Genomic DNA, 19,813 nt, shown 5'->3' on the forward strand with positions numbered 1-19,813 from the left:
CCACGGTGATTTGTAAAAGGGGGGGGGGGGGGCAGACACTGAGCAGACCTTGCAGCAAAATGCATAGGACATAAGGCCTCGTTTACCAAAATGTTCTGTAGAAATGAAGGCAAATAATGTTATAGGTTCCCATGACGTGCAAACAACATGTTTTTAGGCTGGTGCACAGTCCACCCAGAATGATATTTAATTTTTGGCAGTTGTTGGAATGTGAAACCACCTAACAGTCTGCCGTCTCTCTTGGGGACTCTGGTGCTGAAATCTCAGCCTCGGTGTTCTCAGGTTTGTACAATAGGCGCAGCAGTTACTGGCAGGGCCCCCTCTTCCTGTTCGGTCCCTAATGCTTTTCACACTAATATTCTTTGCATACAAGATGATTTCAAGTTTTAATGGGAAATAACAGTAAGTTGAAAAAAAGATTTTCCTCTTAGCCATAATAGGCTGAAGCAGATCAGTCTATTCCAGGATTGGGCAACTCCAGCCGCGCTTTAACTACAAATCCCAACTCTGTAACTGTCAGTCTTGCAATGCCTCATTGGATCTGTAGTTCCACAACAGCCGGAGGGTCGGGATTGCCCAACCCTGGTCTACTCCTTGATGTACTTCGGCAAATGGATACTCAAGAGAAACTCCAAAGAGCAGCAGTCTAGACAGAATATAATAACACGCATGGTGCTGCCAACAGCAAATATATCTGTATGAAGTTCTAGAATGGGATACTTTCTGTTCCCTCTGCTCCTTCCTAATTACACCAACTGGTGCCAAAATATGCAGATCCAAAATTTTGGTTTATAACAATGCATGGCAACCCAAAAACAAAAGTCTCTACGGTCTACGAAGATAGATGATTTGTCAGCGTTTAAACCCCCTCCATTAACCACAAGGCCAATACTGAGCAGAACACAGAGGATTATAGAAACCACGCAGAGGGAAAAATAGAAAAAAGACCAACCTATTTTTCCTAATCTGATGGCTTTTTACTGAATAATCTAAAAATGTTTTTGATCAAAGCTGCATTAGTTTTAACCCGTGCTACATGGCTGCTCAATTAATGGTGTGTTTTATAACTGTATTAGAGATACATTTAGAACGAGCCACTGCAGTCTATTTCTTATATGTGGTCTATGGTTCCTTTTAAAGTGACCTTGTTGAAAAAATGAGTAGAACGTGCATACTTCTCTCCTTCTGTCCAAGCTGCTCCGGTAATGAGAGCTTCTCAGCAGAACTCTGCCAAGCAACCGACACTTCCTGGAGAGTCTCTTGGTCCCCCAAAGGTGGTTCCACCCACAAACCTTCACATGACATTACTGTGTCCTGTACTTACCTATGGATTGGTGGGAGAAACCAGCGAGTCCTTTGGAGCTCAACACTCCCAGAAGTGAGTGAGATCCCATTAGCAGAGCGACGTTTGGCGGCTGGAGAGGGGAGTATTTACATAAAGAACATCATTTTTGTTGTAAGAATTTATGAATCCTCAAACACTGCCCACGCAGAGCATCACTGCCCCTGCATATACTTACCTCCATTCAGCTTCTAGGAGTGAAGAAAACTACCCAGTACATCTAGGTATAGCGGATTATGTGAGTCACTTCCCTTCCTTCCATGTGACAGCTCTGATGCTTGGCAATTGTTTGCTTATGGGGCAGAGAGTACTCCATTTGCTAGCAGAAGAAATGGCAAAGGAAAGGGGGGGGGGGAGGCGGTGGAGGGACGACAATTATAAGGTCCTGCAGGGGGCAGCTTTAAAAGTGAGCATGTGGCTTTGCCACACATGAACAAAGCAAAGGGGCAGTCCACCCAAAGCCAACATTTCTGTTTTGGCTAGAAGCTGGTCCAATAAACCACCTTATACAGTACACTCTATGGCCAAAAGTTTATGGACACAAACCAATCACCATCGCACCAATATGAGCCGGTTGGACATGCCATTCCAAAACCATGGCCGTTAATATGGAATCCGTCTCCCCTTTAAAGCTATAACAGCCTCAAATCTTCTGGGAAAGCTTTCTACAAGATTCTGCTGCCATTCAGCCAAAAGAACACCGGCGAGTTCAGGTACTGAGGCTGGACATGTAAACCGGGCTCGAAATTGTCATTCCAGTTCATCCGATTAGAGTTAAGGCCAGGACTTCTTCCCATCAAACCATATCTTTATGGAGCTGTCTTTGTATAAAAGGGGCCATCAGTCACTCAAGAACAGAAATTGTCCTTCCCTCAAACTGCAGCTACAAGGTTGGAAATGCTAAATTCTCTAGCATGTCTTTGTATGCTGTAACACTAAGGGCCTGTTCACATGATTTTCAGGTCCTGATCAGGTGCGGATCTGCAGACGAGGTGCTACTCATGTAGTGCGTTTTTTACGCGTTTTCGGTCTGGATGTTTTTTTTCTTTCTTCAAGCCGTGGGGCTGTCAGTATGCAGATTCTTCCTCTGAGGTCACTTCCGCCCTCTCGTAACATCTACTTCCCTTTGTGTATGTAAAGCTGGTGATCAGACATGTATCACATGTTTGCAGGCATGTTGATGGTGCTGGCTATAGCAATCTACAGAGAACGAGCTCGCAGGAGACGTCGTTATTGGGTACACCCGATCTTGAGGCATCGGGACTCCAAGGGTCAGTTCTGGAGTTTATATGAGGATTTGCGAGCTCACCCGGATACATTTTTTTCCTTTACTCGTATGTCCATGGAAAGGTAATGGGCATGTTCGAAATGTTTGCAGTTCATGTATTTACCTCAACCTGTTGGTCTCTTTTTTTTTGCTTAGCTGCATTGCGTTCCGTTTTCGTTGCGTTTTTGCGTTTCCTGACCGGACAAAATGTGACATGCAGTATTTTTTCTGTTATTACCTGAAGGGACTGCGCACGTAAGAACTGTAGCCCATAAAACACATAGGGATACATTTTTAGTGCAGGAGCGTACGGATCAGGTCAGCACACAAAACGGACGTCGTGTGAACAGGCCCTAACAGTACCCTCAACTCAAAACACCTAAACTCTATTTCAAGGGGTGTTCACATACTTTTGGCTGTATAGTGCATCTCTCAGGGACTTGAGATTGGCAAGATCTCTTCTCAGTGTTCTTGGATCTGCAGACCTGCTGTGTATTCACACATATACAAGGGGTTTGAAACATTAATACTGCATTAAGCCAATTACATTCACATAAAATGCGAAAAAAATCCCTTGAATTGCTCTGGATTTTGTAGAGTCGTGTAAAGAGGGCAAGGAAATAAATGAAGGCTGAAAGCCAAATCGGGTGTTCACTTGTAACTCGCACTGGGAGAGTTAATTTATTGTTACAGGTATTTATATAGCGCTGACAATTTATGCAGTGCTTTACATGGTGCACATTCACATCAGTCCCTGCCCTTAAGGAGATTACAATCTAAGGTTTCTATCTCACATGCATACATACACACCTATACTAGGGCCAATTTAATCTTCCAGCATGTCTTTGGAGTGTGGGAGGAAACACACGCAAGCACAGGGAGAACATGCAAACTCCTTGAGGATAGTGTCATGTCCGGGATTTGAACCAGGGACCCCCAGAACTGCTAACCACTAAGCCACTGTGCTGCCCAAATGGCATCTGATTTACAACTATGGGCCAAACACCCATTTTGTTTCCTATAGCGTTCTTATGGCTGTGACAGGAACATATAGTTTACACTGGAGCACAGCTTAGTTTATGTGGGATTTACCAACTCCTGTGTCAGCCATTTCCCCCCCTCCCCCCGGGGGTGAATCTTTAAGAACCTGCTCACTGACCTTTAGCCAACTCCTTCCTCAGCTTGAGAACCGCTCCCAGGTCGCAGTCTGTGCTGGCATAGGCATGAGGGATGGTGGTTTTAGATTCTGTTAACCTCTTGGCGATAACCTTTCGGATGTTGCTGGTTGGTATTTCATAAAATGTTCCCTAAAGGGAGAGATTGGAGGGCATTAAATATATTCATACGCAGGCTCATTACGTCGACAACGTTATATATGGTTTAGTCAGCAGACACCTCGTCCAAAGTTATAATGGCAGGGTGTAAATTTTGGCAATGTAAAAGAGAAAACTGCGGAAAATCATAACCCGGCCACATCTATAGCAACTCTGCCTGTGGATGTGGCAACTCTGAAATGAGATTAAAATGTGAGATATAAGGCATCTGGTCTGAAGTCAGGACAGCTATCTGCGAGTCTTTAAAATATATGATTGGGACGGGCCTTTTTACTTCATATTTTATTTCTTTGATGCCATCTTGTCACAATATCCGGAAATCCGTGCCGGATTTTCGCTTTGCTCCCTGTTTCTGGGCTGTCAGCCTATGGTGTCTCACAAGGCTGCAGCCAATCTGCTCTCCTTCTCCCCTATTTAGGACTTCCTCACTTGTTCTCTTGGTGCGAGCAACAAGTCTTTTGCCTTGTTCCGTACCCCTTGTGTCTCTGACTACCCCTGGGATCCTATTCCCTGCGCTTGCTATTGGATCCCTGTGCCTTTTGGCTTCCCTCTACCAGCTGGTATCCCTGTTTGGCGTTATCCCCTGCTTTGCTCCTTGCACCCCTACTATAGTATTTCAGTGGTTCCTTTAGTATATTGTTGCAGGCCTTAATTGCCTTCACCTGTGCGCCTCTCCAAACTGCCTTCATTGCCTTACTTCTACTGTGTTTTCCCTCTCCAGTCTTTGTCTGTTTGCTTCCTCCTATTTACTGCTTGTTGTACTTCTACTCCGTCACTTACCTTCCAGTGTATCTTCCTTTGCTTTGCTGTCACCCCTTTATTTATGTGCTCCTCTCTTACCTGGTAGCTGTGTTGGATTCATCCTTGTCTGCACACCCCTGTGTGCATACATCCCTTTTGTGCTTCTTTGTGTACTTTTCTCTCTGTTATCCTGCTTCTTTGTATGCATGTGCCACGCACATCTCGTTTACTTTTGTACGTTGCACCTTCCTGCTCCTAGGTGTGCCTCTAAGCTGCTTACCCTTCACTGGTGTCCTTGCTTATCTATTCTCTTCAGTATACTCTGCTGTTCTGCTGTGCGTTTGCACTTTTGCTTGAGACTTTCTCTCTCTCTCTTCCTGTCTTCCTCCTCCTTGGTTACAAGTTTCTTCCCTACCTGTTTGTATCCAGTTCCCCGTTGCTTCAACTAGTCCCTTGCGTCTGTGTGGGTGCGCTAGAGGGCCGCAACCTGGAATGTGTCCAGCAGCCAATCATCCTCACCACTAGAGGCTCTGTCGAACACCTGGCCCTTCTTAGATTCTGCGCCTCTAGTGCGACCTCAGAACGCACAGACCATTCGTTCCTCTCTCCCTGTGACCTACATCCCCGATATCCGCCTCTTTGTGACTCCTACCAACTCCGCAAACACAGGAGCTCACGTACCCTAGTGCCCTGGTCCCTAGACCGTGACACATCTATTATGAACTCAGAAGTACTATGTTCAGTGACATCATGGGGATATAAAGTGTGATTTTCAGCCCACCCCTTTCACACATGGTGATCTGGACTAATGCATAGGGTAGGCTTAAAATATGGATGAAAAGTGGAGCAATTACATACAGGATGATAAGACAACTTAACTGTTGGGGCCTCTGATGGCAGCTCATCTATATTAGAGTTGATCTGATGGGGACTGGGACAAGTCAGAATAGGCAAGCAGTTACGTACTGATAAATATCAAATAAACAGTTCTTGGTGGATCTCCACTCTCATCCACTATGGCTGGGTGCTGGTCAAGTGTCTCTTGATAGCAGATGAGGACAAAAAACATGAAGAATTTTCTACACAAATGGATTGTGGAACACTTTTTTTTTTTTATCAGCTGTGATTGAGCTGATGGGAGCCTAGGCCAGTGTATAGAGTAGTGAAGCCACTTCATACTGGGTTACTAGAACGTTTGACTCTTAAGACTTCTGATGGCAGTTCGCCTAGATTAAAGTTGATCAGAAGGGAGCCTGGGCCAGTGCATAAAGTAGGCTTAGTATATGGCTTTAAAGAACAGCAATTACATAACAACTGGTAGGGCCTTTGATGGCAGCTCTCCTACATTAGTGGGTAGCAGACTCAACTGTGCAATACAATAGTAGGCACCATCAGCTGCATAGTCTTCTTTATTTCCTAGACCTTCTTTGGTCTCAGACCCCCTTCTACACATAAATAACCTGTGGGTAAAAGTGAAATGCTACCCCGATTTAAAACTTTTAAAATGTTACTGCTATCTTTTATGCTGCTTGGGAGAATTGTCCTCACTTCCTCTCTGATTGTAGTCCCCAAAACAGAAAGGGAGGAAAAACTCTGCCAGTGAAAACAAGATTCCCCCTCACTTCATGTCCCTCTGCACATTTGTGACACAGAGTAAGCAACTCTTCAACAGAAAGCAAAAACCTGAAACAGGGTTTTAATCCCTCTCCATACTATCTATACTTGGCTGGAGGTCCACTTGCTTGACCTTAACTCCTAGGGAGAAAGCTCAGTAGCTCAATGGTAAGCACTGCTGTACTGTGGCACAGGTCCTCTTCAGATAAACGTTTGCTAGAAGCTACTCTTTTACAGCAGTTGATAAGATTGTAAACTTCACCAGGGTAGTAAACTTAAGTGAATGGCTCTTTGTTACAAAATACATCTAAACCATACCAGATGATGACATGAAAAGAACACAAAAATTCTCTGGTTTCTTGTAGACATCAAATAGAGATTCTTACCACTGCAGACGGCTTCCCAGGAACAGAGATTGGTGGGTCAAGTGGACGTGGGAAGGCTGGTGGTGAAGACACTATTGGCTGCAATGTACTTGCTGGTGCCATCTTTTCTGCTTGTGTGGCCTGAACTGGCTGTGCAACTTTATCCCCTACGTCCTTCTTCTGCGACACGACCCGAAGAGCATCTCTAAAGGACACACAGCATTAATTAACAGCAGTATATCCACTTTCAGAGATACAACTTTCGTAAACAGGGAAATAAAAATGTAGTGATATACTGGTTGCCTTACAAAAAGCAACATTTAGTAACCCTTCTGGTCCAGGCAGGCAGAACAGAGTGATAATGTTTTGACTGGCTGAGAGCATGTGGTTCTGGGTGTAAAAAGACCAGACCAAGCCAACAGTTTTCAGAAGACCAACTTTCCATGTTAATTAGTAAGAGGCTAGTCCTGACATCAATTAACTAGTTCCTAAGCCAATTGCTGGCTGACGGAATGGTGGGTTTAAGGAAGTTATTAAGCTGGCCATACACCTATAGGTTATCTGCAGATTTTCTATGGTTAGATGGAAAAAGTGCAACAGATTCCTCCATCTATGCTAAACTGTGTGGATGGAGGATTCTCTCACTGGGCCAAGCTTCAGTATCTTGCTAGTCGGCCCCGCTGGCTCTCAAAATACCTGAACAATCTGTTTGGATGCAGGCATTGTTCAGAGAGAGAATCTGTTGCACTTTTCCATAACTGACCATAGAAAATCTGCATATAATCTTCTGGTGTATGGCTGGCTAAAGTCACTACTAAGTAGTGCTAGAGCCCATCCTCAATGACCCTTGAAAGCCGTGCTAGGACTGAGCGAACTTGTGCAACATTATTACTCTGTGGCGGGGTGGAGCAAAGCAAGTCTCCAGCACCCCATGTGAGCCTCAATTGGGCCAAGTAACAGTAGTTCTGACAGGTTCTCTTCTTGAGGGTCGATCTACAGGATTGCTGTCTAAACTTAGAGTTGTCCAGCACTATGAATGCTTTGGGGGTGCGTTTTGCCCATACGGGATACAGGGTTGGTCCCCCTTTTTACCCTGTGAAAAGTAGCCAATGAAAATTTGCAGTCAACTGTTCTAATAGCCAAGCCAGAAAGTGTTGATGTATCTAAATTAGGGTTGCAAAGTGCCCATTGTTAGGGGTGTCCCATTTTCTTTAGAAAAATCGTGCTTTAGTGTTCATGCACTTTCTTCTTGCAATCCCCCTACTCCCCTCCTATTTTTTCCTTTACTTCTTGCATTTCCCTTCTTGCTCTCTCACCCTCTCTCTCTATTTTATCTTATTTTTCTCTAATCAAGTTCCTACAGGCTCCCATGCTCAGAGGGAAACCATGTTTTATGTTCCCTTTCACCTGTGTGTGCCAGATCTACATAAACTGTATCTTTTTGTAACGTTTAATAAAAATCTATTAAACAGAATAAAATGATCTCTCAAGGATTCTACTTGTAAGATAACTGCTCAAGTTCCTGGGTCTGCAAACCTGCTGTGGCCGTGTAATGAGACTGTTGCCTCAGGCGGCATCGCTTTGGGTCACGTGGGGAGGCGGCAGGCAGAGTGGCATGGCCTCCCTGTTGCACAATGCTTTCTAGACAGAGCATCCCAGATTGCTAAAAGCTGGGCGGGTAGATGTGTAAGGGCCATACACCTCTCACTGCCCAGCTCTTAGCAACCTGAGATGCTCTGGCCGGCTTCTCACAGAGCTCCTGGCAACCAGTGACACCACTGGTTGCAAAGAGCTGGGCGGGACGCCGGCCAGAGCGGCGGTGTCACTATTCACCAGCACCGCCCTATACACACTGTGTGAACCACCAGCAACAACCCCCCCCCCACACACACACCTTCGCGGCCTCAGGTGGCAAGGATCGGGACACCCCTGACTGTAGTTATTATGAGGGGTTTCCAGCATTCTTGTTCGATTTGTATCTTTAGTTACGAACAATATAACAAAGGGATCTGTAACACACAAAGGTGATCAGAGAACCCTAAAACTCTCAGACAGGAAAAGAGTCTGGTATTATCAGAAAAATCAGGAACTCACTCTGCCTATCAGACTGCTCCCGTATAAAAACAAAAAATGCACGCACATACAAACAACAGTATTGGGAAGACTGATCCTTTAAAAGACAATAGTATATATGCTCATTTTTCACTCCATACACATCATCCATCATCCCTTCCCATAAAGACTGCCCATAAACATCAACTTTCATTGTAGCTCCTGCAATGATTAATTGCTGGACTGACTTGTAGTAGTAACCCATGTCATAAAATCCATGGATAAAATCAGCTGATGTATTACTGGATTAAAAATTGGGCAGGCTGCTAAGTCGCCCTGTGGCAATGACAGTTATTTCATACAGTAGCTGGGGGAGCTAAAATCTGGTCTGCAAAGGCCTCTCTTTTGTGAATAATGGAGCAATACAACAAAAATAAGGCTCAGCATTCAGCAGGAGTGTCCTTATTATGTCAAGTGAATGACGCCAAGCATAGAAGGTAATATCACTTGATCAATGACTCAGATGACATGAGACCAAGATCCAAAAACAAGCAAATAGGTAAACCGTAAGAGAAGCAGAAAATAAGTATTCATGTCAAAGTCATGATCTTTTAGAGTTTCATATTATAAAGCAAGTGTGCCCGTTCCATAGTGGCCAAGGATGGGGATATTACAACAATGCTGAAGAAGTGTTTTATATACAGAAGTGACAGGAAGAATTAGAAACAATGTGTAGAATTTCGTAGTGTGTATGACGTGGGTAGTATATGCAGGAGAGGATTGCGTGGGGTATGAGAATGGGCAGTATGGAGAGGAATGGAGTGCAGAGCATAGGACAGGGCACAATCTGCAGGAGAAGATTGTAGAGGAAGGTATAACCGCCCAACACATTGCAGGTTATCATCCGACCAAACTATGCATCGAATTCAGGCCATTATGGTCATCAGGAAACATCTCGACTGTCTTCATAAGTCTAATCATAACCAGCTCTGCTGTTCTCAATGTGCGACAAACTACCCTGTAAATTAGGCAAGATGGGCTCTCTTAGGTATATTATCATTTATGTGCATGCGTCCCCTTCCTGTCAGCAAAAATCTCTTTGATTGAGATGTTACGGCAAAATCTCATCGGAATTCTTAAGGCAGAAGCAAACCGTGTTGGTGGGGGTGATAGTTTGCTATAATCTGCAGGTATGCATAATATACCTCCCTCTGTGCTGTCCTCCAGGGATGAGAGATCCATATACCTGTCATTGCCGCATCCCCTGCCCCCACCATCTCTGCTGCTGATTCTTCTGGGTCCTAGGCGATCGGCTACTGATGATTTAACTCCTGACCATGCGCAAAGGAGTTTCATCGTTTTTTTTTTTTTTTTTTTTAAAAATTTTTTTTTTTTTTTTCCTAATAAAACACCCGACAGTACTGGGTGAGTATTTCGGCCGGTTTGTCAGCTAGCTAAGGGTCAGGATGTAGCACGGATGTCGGGAGCTGCAGTGAGACACGTCTGCTCAGTCTCACATCCCGGCCACGCCCCCCGAGTTTCATCGTTTGACACCTGGCTCATTCCAGGTATCTATAAATGAGCCAAGAGTATACACTGCAGCGCACATGTGCTGTACAGTGTACACAGAAAACAAAAAATTGCTACGGGAGAGATGACTTTTTTGTTGCAGAAGATACTTTGCATGCCTCTTCTGCCAAAAATTCCTACCTCCTATCAATTTTTTTTTATTTTTAGAGTTTAGAGCCGCATTACTGCTCGAGGGCCTTCAAATGTTTCTAAACTGAAGCAGATCTTAAAAGGCAGAATAAGACAAAATGCCTCCACTATGATAGCAGGCCCTTTTGGACAGCTACGGGAACCCTTTAGTTGCAGCTAAAAGTGCAACATCCAGTTACTGCTTGAGGAAGGGCGATTACATCATCACCATAAATAACTTAGAGTAGATGTGATCCAATCACTAAAATCTCATACAAGTTTTCAATGTCAATTCAATTTCAAGTAATTTACAATCCTTTTAAGCCTACCGATTTTATTAAAAAGCCTCGTGATCCAGCCATGAAGGTCCTTGTTTAGGCATTTGCTGTTACTGGGTAAGGACCTAGTCTCCCAACTATGCCCCTATCGCACACCCATGGAGGCTACAAGTGGCTGCTTCAACAACCATTATAGAGGCATCGTCCACTATCGCCACCAGTTAAGGTATTCATCTACATACCATAAAAAGGAAAGAATAATTCCTCTTTTTTATGTCCTAGACTACTAGAAGAGGTGAAATGATCTGGTTAATTAAAGGTGTACAAAAACACTGATGTATGTATTTAACACACAGTAGGAATAAGGACCTGGGTAAGTGGGTGGTTGGAAAGAATCCTATCACGTAGCTACTGTGTACTGTGCAACATTGTACATTGGCTTGTAGTGAAGCCCCTTCCTTTGCTGGCCTGAATCCTGCCCTGCAGGGAACTACAGGAATATAGAGACAGGCCAAGGAATTATTTAAAGCAAAACTGAGGGCACTTGACACAGAGAAAAGATTATAGTAGTAGTAAGCAACCAGTCTAAGGCGGTGCTAGATCCACTTGTCATGACTCCCAGATGTCGTGCTTAAAGTGGACGTTTACCCCGTCACTAAAAATCACATCAGCATGTAGCTCTGAACGCGGATATGAAATCATCTTACATTCATTAGATAAACAATCATATTTGTCTTTTCCTTACAATTACTGTTTTTCCACTTCCTGGACCTAATGGGCATTCATGATGCAGCCTGTGCCCAAGCATTGCATCCTGGGAAGGCTACATCACAGTGCATTGCTGGGAAATCTCATCTGTAATCTCACAAAATCTCATGGAAAGGCATGTTCCTCCCCTGAGATGTGCATGGTCACATGTCCTAGTCACATGTGCACGAGTTCCAGGAAGTAAAGGGAGATCTAGTAACCTACCCTTAGTTTAAAAAAAAAGACTGGGGAGAAAAAATAAAATATACAAAGAATTAAAAGCCGGCAATTATCTAGAAGTATGTGTTTGTAGATTGTCATTACTAAGCATTTCTAAAAGGTGTCTATATTGTCAATTCAGAGATATGGGTAAAGTTCCTTGTTAAGAGGGACACTGGTAGATTTTCACACTAATATCCACACAACAAATCCCATCAGAACTTTCGACAATACCATCAGAGACTTGACGAATAGCGTTCAAAATTTCGTTTGATTTTAACATACGAGAATTTAATAAATTTATGTAAAATCTGCTCCTTCTATTTTTGCTGCTCCATCACTGGACCATCATCCATCACCATTGGGATCGATAGTCAATTTGACACCATTAACCATTAGAAAATGGAACAAACATTCAGAAAACCATTATTCCTGATTGAAAAGGCCAGCTTTAGGTGAACATAAGAGAGCATGGAAAGGATTTTATCTTGGGAATAAAATGCTGAGTGTGTGAGGGGGGCAGGAGGGAACGACAGGAGAGGGGATTCTCATGCATGGAGACGGGCTTTAAAAAAAAAAAAGCATTTTTACATGAGTACGTAAGGGTGTTATCATAGGGGCATTCATATGGGCCTTTCCAATGATCTCAAAAGCCAACGATCACAGTTTTCCTTCGTGCATTGTCATGGGTGCATGGTGCTATCTTATGACTCCCATGTACAGTATACAAGCCCTGATCCAATATACAAAAGCACATATATTCTACATAACTATAGAGAAGGGGGGGAATGGAAAATAGAATTAGGGACAGAATTTTCAACTTCAAACCCATCATTTGTTAGTCTGGATCCTTCCACCATATTTTTGTTTTGTTTGTGCACTTGTCCATCAGGGCTCTAAGAAATGAGAATTAAAGGAGAACTATGAGGTGAGTGATTTTCACTTAACCTCATAGTTCGAGTCGGCGTGTGACAATTAAACTGTCAGACGACGGCTCAATAGATCGGGAAGTGAGCGAATACATACTGTTGCTCGCTCATTTCGCGATCATGTCCCTGCAGAGAGCCATGACTGTCACTCACAGCTCCCTGCAGGGATCCCCCCCGATCCTCCAGCGCTGACAGGCGGAACGGACGGGGGAGGGGGCGGGTACAGCTGGCTCTAGATTGACAGCTGGCTCTGCCTATCACACAGCTGGGTGGATCTCGACAGTAATGTCGGGATCCGTCCCGGCTGTGGCGGTCTCAGTATACCGCAAGCTGTAGCTCGCGATATACGGAGCTTTGGGTCATTGGAGGATGCTAGTTTATCTCCTCCTGTGACCCTTAGGAGAACTATGGGGAAAAACACTTACTCCATAGTTCTCCTTTAAAAAATAACTTCCAATTTCAATTAATAAAGTCATAATAGTAAAACACAACACCCACCTACGTGATAAAATCTAAAAGCGTACCAAGCAGTCACATGGTACTGATCACAGATTACTCTGTCACGTCTGGAGTGCTCACGTTTTTTTGCATGTTCATTCCTCTCATTACCTGTGTGCCAAGTTTGAAGCATTATTTACAGCTACTTGTCTTGCACATCCAACATCAGCAAAGCGGTAAAAAAAAAAAAAACCCCCACAATGAATCCGTCAGAGAGTTAATGAAAAGGATCAGAGCCACGTCTCTGGCATGATCACACTGCCATCTGCAGGTAGAAGGGGGAAGTGCATTAAAGAATAGACGATTCAGAAGACTAACCAGTCCCTTAGAACAATAGTTCCCAAATTTATATAAGTGTGTATTTGCAAAGAACTCCAGGTACTCCTGAATATAGGGGCATTTATTTCCTGCACTTCCCAACCTAGCATTAACTTTCTTCCTTTGGTCCAGTCTATCATTCTCTAAACTTAGGGCCCATGCACACTTCTGCACTGCAATGGGAAAACATGCGCTTTACCACAATGCATGTCAACACGAGTACAGAAGTGGGCAACGAACCCCCACCACAGTGCTCCACAATGAACAAGCACAGCATTAAAAAAAAGGATCATATCCTATTTCGGTTGGGTCGTGATGCAGTGGCTGCCAATTCAAAATGAATGGGCAGCCTTAACGCAAGTTTAGGCCTCATTCACACATCCTAATAGGCCCAGAGAGTGGATTATTGTGGCAAAAAAAAAATCAGTGGAATTAAAAGGTGCAAGCACCTAGATGCAGCGGGGAAGCCTGTCAAAAGAATGACAGGCACTGCAGACATCCACATTTATCCACACATCAAGCAGTTACCTGTGGCCAGAGACACATGATTGGCCCTGCATGCAGAAAGCTTGTGTCCAGGGCCGGTCATCTGTTCCTTAGCCGTAGGTAACCGCTGGATGCGTGGCTACAGAACAGCGGCAGACAGCTGCAGTGCCTCTCATAGCTTTGTACAGGTTTGAAGGATGTAGCCTTTTGCAGACACCTGTGATCCTGTGATCCCAGCTGCAAAAATCCACCAATTCATGTTGCAGGGATGTCCTGTGTTGGCCTATTAGGATGTGTGAATGAGGCCTAAGGTGCAACACCATATGTCTTAAATTGCACCTCAAAGCGAAGATGTAAATGGGCCTTTACAGGGTGGAAAATAATTATTTGATTCCCTGGAAATTTTGTAAGTTTGCCCACTTACAAAGAAATTAAAGGTCTATGATTTTTTATCATGACTTAGTAAACATGACTTAGTACTTGGTGGAGAAACCCTTGTTGGCAAGCACAGAGGTAAGACGTTTCTTGTAGTTGGTTACCAGGTTTGCACACATCTCAGGAAGGATTATGGCCACTCTTCTTTACAGATCTTCTCTAAATCCTTAAGGTTTCTTGGCTGTCGCACTCTGCAAATCCACATGATGTAAAGTAAAACTTCAGGCTGTCGCATTAGTTGTCTATGGGTGCCTTTACCAAACATCTAGAGCTTTTTCAGGAAACCCCAACCCTAAGAACAAATACATTTCTGTGCAATTCCATTTTTGCAAGGCAGGTGACACTTTTTCCCCCCAGCTTAAAGGAGAACTATGAGGTGAGTGCTTTTCACTCACCTCATAGTTCTAGCCGACCTGTGATAATGAGACTGTCACAGGTCGGCTCAGTAGATCGGGAGGTGAGCGAACACATGCCAGTTTTCGCTCACTTCTCAATCGTGTCACGGCTCTCTGCCGTGACAGGGGAGGGGATGGATTCCCCCCCCCGATCCGCCAGCGCTGGGAGGGGCGGGTACAGCAGGCTCTGCCTCTAGATAGGCAGAGCCAGCTGTCACTCATGCAGCTGGGCGGATCTCGACATCGATGTCGGGATCCGCTCCGGCGTCTCAGTATACCGCGAGCTGTAGCTTGCGGTATACTGAGCTTAGGGTGGCGGGAGGACGCTTGTGTCCTCCCGTTACCCTAAGGAGAACTATGGGGAAAAGCCCTGACCCCATAGTTCTCCTTTAATAATACAGCCTCCTATGCAAGCTGTCTGCTGCCAACCTCCTCTTTAACCCCTTCGTGACTGACGACGTACAGTGTACGTCGCCAGTATCGGGGCTGTTTAAACAGACTCCCGGTGACTTTTGCCGCCAGGACTCTGTTTAAACTTGTAGAGCCGACTGTCGGCTTACATCCAATGAACAGGTAGGTTATCCATTTCAAAGTAGAATTGAACAAGAAGTTGGAGAATTTACTTTGACAATTTTATTAAACTAGCCCAGGTGGTAAAATGTAAAAAGTACGCTTCAGTCAAAACAGGAAAATCTTGCATTTAGAACGAGTCGGGGAATGCAGAGTACCTGCTGATGGGCTCTAATTCTGACCGGAGCATTCATCTTGCTGTAGGTCTCTGTAAAAACCTTGATTTTCCAGTATTATTTACTGAAGGGCACTGAACTGGAGCTTGGGAATCAGTGTTTCCTGTTCTAGCACCACCACTCTCTCTGATACCATTGCAACCTTAACTACACAGTTGCAAGCCTAATGAAGGATTCCACAGTCCAAAACCATCGAGAGAATCCTTAGAAATGCTAGAAAATATCTGAAAACGGGAATTAGGTATCCTTATTTACTGTAGGGATTTAAATTTAAACGTGTCAACATTTAGGCTAAGTGATCCCCAATTCTAGCACCACCCTTTCTCCAAGACCAATGTAACCTTACTTCCATTGAGTTGAACATGAGACTTTTACAGCCTATGACCATGTAACAAAAGGCTGAGATGCTGTAAGAAATCTGACTCAAGGGAATTCATAAAACCCATTTGAAATATAAACGGGGGACCTTTTGGTTGCAATGTTGCTTGTATAACTTTAGCCAGTCGCAGACTGATTTTACATCCGGCTTTATAAATATTCCATATCTTCTGCTGTGACGACACGGCACATGTTATGGGTTAATTTGTGAGTCATTGCCCCTGCTGGTGTTTCAGATTCATTAGGAAGACATCCTTGCCTTTGGCTCAGCAGAGCTGCTAGAGAGTCTGTTGAGGCTTATGGCCATTGTTGTTTCAGCTAAAATGTCTTCTCAAATGCTACCCCCACAACAAAGCATCAGTTCTAAATATAGAGTCTACTGCACACAATTCTTGGACAATATTACTGGAGTGGATCATATTATAAAGTGTCATTTTAATGATGTCACATGAACGATGGCCTTCCCCGAAGCAGGTGCTTGGGAATCAGTATGTGCACCCCTCCCATATTCCCATACCCTCCAGGTCAATCTAAATTAACAAGGGCTGAGGCACTCTGGGCAAAGACCTTGACTTATACACTGCCACAGCTGTGCCGTCACGTGCTCCATAGAGGCAACTGTGGTCTTTCTTGTCTTCTGACAATGGCTTTTGCGCTTCCAGAGCAAACTTGAAATCATGAGACACACTAACTTTCCGTTTTTTTTTTTTTACTTTTCATGTTGTCTATATGGAGGTTCTCCAACTCTTAAAAGGGTTAATAAACCTGCAGCGTTTTTTTGCATATATCTATTGCTAGCAAGCAGTAGACATATGCAAAAACTTTATATCAGGTTTAAACTTACCTGGGTCTTTGCCGCGCGCTCCCGTCCGAACATCTGAAGAGTCTCGGGCGGCCGCAAAGGATCTTGGGGCGGACGCATGCGCAGTTCAGATGTTCGGCCGGGAGACGAGGAGAGACACAAGGTAAGTCTATGGAGCAGCGTGCACCCGCACACAGACTCCGTGGGACATCAGAGAAGAGGAGGACAGAGGAGTCAGCGCTGGATCGGAGACCCGCACCAGTGCTGGAGGGACATCTGAAAAATACAGGAAAGAAGATCGGATTAAGAGACATCATTTAAGGTAAGTCCTTACACTAACATTGGGGGGGGGGGAGAGGGAAAAAAAATATCCTTTAATGTCACTTTAACTGTATATAACCAAAAAAAAGGAGGATTTGTCCAAGCCCAACCAACCAGAGACAGCAGTGGATCGTGTCTGTATAATATAGGTTAATATGGTCACCAGTCTTCATTAAAGGACATGTGACAAGGTAATGATGGTAAAAACACAATTGGAACACAGGAACTGGCCAAAAAGAACATGACAAAATAAAACAAAAACAAATACGCAGTGGTTTTAACCATTCCCTGCTCCAAGCAAAGCGAAGATTAAAAGAAAGCTTTAGATGTTAAGAATTTCGGATTGAGCCAAAGCTACGATTTGCATCTGTATGGCCATGATATAAATATGTGAAAATAGATAACAGGACTAATTCGTAAACCTGCTCAGATAAGACCAAGTCCTTAACATGCAAATGAGCTTTCCTTGTAAAAATGACTACGAGAGGAGCCAGGCATCTCTAGGACAAGCTATTCTACTAGTGCTGCAGATCATAGGCACCCTCTGATGCAGCATTTCTCAACCATTTTTTCAGTCAGGACACCCTTTAAAAGCCTGCAAAATCTAGGAGCACCCTAGTCCAAAATTTAAAAAAACGTATCCAAGAGGTGTCTGGTGTGGATTTTAAGGGGGAAGCCCATATAAAAACACAGAAAAAAAAAGGGAGGGTTCCCCCCTGTATGTCAGAATACCCCCGCAACAGTAGGAGCTGCAGCAGCATGGCTGGCGGAACAAGCCTGAAGGGAGACAACCCTGTCCTTCTCTGAATGGATTTCACATGGCCTGGATTAGCGTCATTCGTTTACATGGTGCTGATGGCCAGGCCACCTACACCATGGAGAGGCATGTTGTTAAACATTTTGAGGCACCCCTGAGGTAGCCAGAAGGCACACCAGGGTGCTATGGCAGCCTGGTTGAGAAAGGCTGCTCGAGTGGCTGAACATGAGGTTCATATTTGTAGAGAACCAAAGGATGCCAAGTTTCATCCATTTTCAATTACTGCCATGAGTGGACCGCAACAGTGCCATTCATTTCAATGGCACCCCAAACGCGCCTCCCACACACAGTGTGATCCCCCGCACTAGAACGCACGATACCGCAATGCTGAGCATTCCAGTGCAATGCGATTGCAAAAAAATTGTGCAGCAGTTTTATTCTGAAGTAAACTTTGTGTTTGTAACACTGCATGTGTATTTTATTTTAAATTAAGGATGGCATTTGATTTTTTTTTTAACCGATCGAAAAAATAATAGGCCATCTAATCAATGATGAAAATAATCATTAGTTGCAGCCCTAATACAATTAATCCCCCCAATGTAATATTGGACTGCTTGAAGACCAACCTGGGCGACAGCCATGGCTCCTTCCCTAGATACAGTGGAGAAATTAGTATAGTCACCCAAGGACAATATGTATTTTTTGCTCAAGATTACCAAATATAAATAAAAGGAAACAAAAGCCTGAACAATGAAAACTAATGCAGCCACCACAACCAGGGACTGTAAACTGCAATATTACATTTTTATTTTAGGGTTTAGACGTGCTGCAAGCTCCCTTTGTAGTAGCTTCCATTACTAGAACATAGACTCCCCTATTTTCACATATATAGTAATATTGTAATAAAGTGGTAAAGCTGTATATGCTCTATAAATAACAAATAAATAAAAAGGCCATACATTCCCAGAAATAGACAGGGAAGTATGCATTTAACAGATCCTAAAAATACACATTCTCTCGCTCATTAGTAATTCATCTAGAAGTAACACTGGACCCCTGAGGCGCTTAATTCAGAGAGCTTTTGAGTCTGACTCTGAGCTCGCGCCCATCTGCAAAACAAATGCTCCGCGATTCCTGTATGAAATTGAGGGGGGGGGGAGAGTTCATTTAACTCTTCGATGGATGGAGCGGGAGGAAACTTCTTCGCCCACATATCCGCCGACTCTCATCGCAGCACCGAGAGGGCTAAACCTGGAAAACAAGTGACAGCGAGCGGAATATCAAGGTGACGACTAAAGCGGGCAGGGGCTGCGGCGGCTAAAAATAAACCCCCATCCTGCAACAATTTTCTGTTTAGGAAGATCAAACAAGCTAATTTTCAACAAGGGAGGAAAAAAAAAAGATAAAGGGGGGACTAAGTCACAAGATTCTGGTTTCCAATTAAACTGTTGGCACGTTTCCACGGCAACTAGAACACATTCAGTTTATTGTGTTGGGGTCCCGGGAGTGCTGGCGGGGGAGGCTTAAGAACCTGCAGATTCCGAGGAAACGTGGATTAATGGCTTGCCGGGCAATTACCTAAACCTGGAGACGTCCCCCAAGATTTGTTAATTGTCATAAAATCGATGTTACAGGCTCGGTCACATTGGATTCATCGGTTTAAAGGCAGCGGGGAGGTGTTCAACTTCAGGGCCCATTTAGACCAATGTATTAGTGCGCGGGTCCAGACAACGCACATTGCAGGGATACCCACATGGTGCATTGTGGAGCATTACAAATTTAGAGACATCCGATTTTCTCTACATGAGATATAGATATAATTGGAATAATACCTTTTTTTTATATCCGTTACATGTTCCCATTCACATAGCATAACTTGAAGAAAAAATAAATATTGCTGCTTACCTTTTTACTTGCTGACAAACCTTATAAAAATCTTTCTTGCCTTTCCTTTATACAGGAGGGGGCTGGGGAGTCATGTTTAACTCCATGTGCTCTAGGCTGGCAGATCTTATTCTCAGAGATGCGCACACTTGCCGTGTGTGTGAACGCGCACCAAAGTATGCTTATTGGTGCGTGTTCACACAACAT

The 19,813-nt window shown here is 44.0% G+C and overlaps 1 protein-coding gene across 1 annotated transcript in view; it reads right to left on the reverse strand.

The window, feature by feature from the left end:
* Positions 1 to 19,813, reverse strand: part of PDHX (pyruvate dehydrogenase complex component X) — an 85,528-nt gene that overhangs the window by 25,379 nt on the left and 40,336 nt on the right. Inside the window, exons 6-7 of the mRNA XM_018557465.1 lie at positions 6,685 to 6,868; positions 3,769 to 3,916 (exon numbers count right to left, since the gene is read on the reverse strand). Of these exons, the coding sequence (XP_018412967.1) occupies positions 3,769 to 3,916; positions 6,685 to 6,868 (332 nt within the window). The remainder of the gene's footprint in view (positions 1 to 3,768; positions 3,917 to 6,684; positions 6,869 to 19,813) is intronic.

This window comes from Nanorana parkeri, unplaced genomic scaffold, assembly GCF_000935625.1.
Source record: "Nanorana parkeri isolate BGI_ZX_2015 unplaced genomic scaffold, ASM93562v1 scaffold285, whole genome shotgun sequence".
Classification (NCBI taxonomy): Eukaryota; Metazoa; Chordata; class Amphibia; order Anura; family Dicroglossidae; genus Nanorana; species Nanorana parkeri.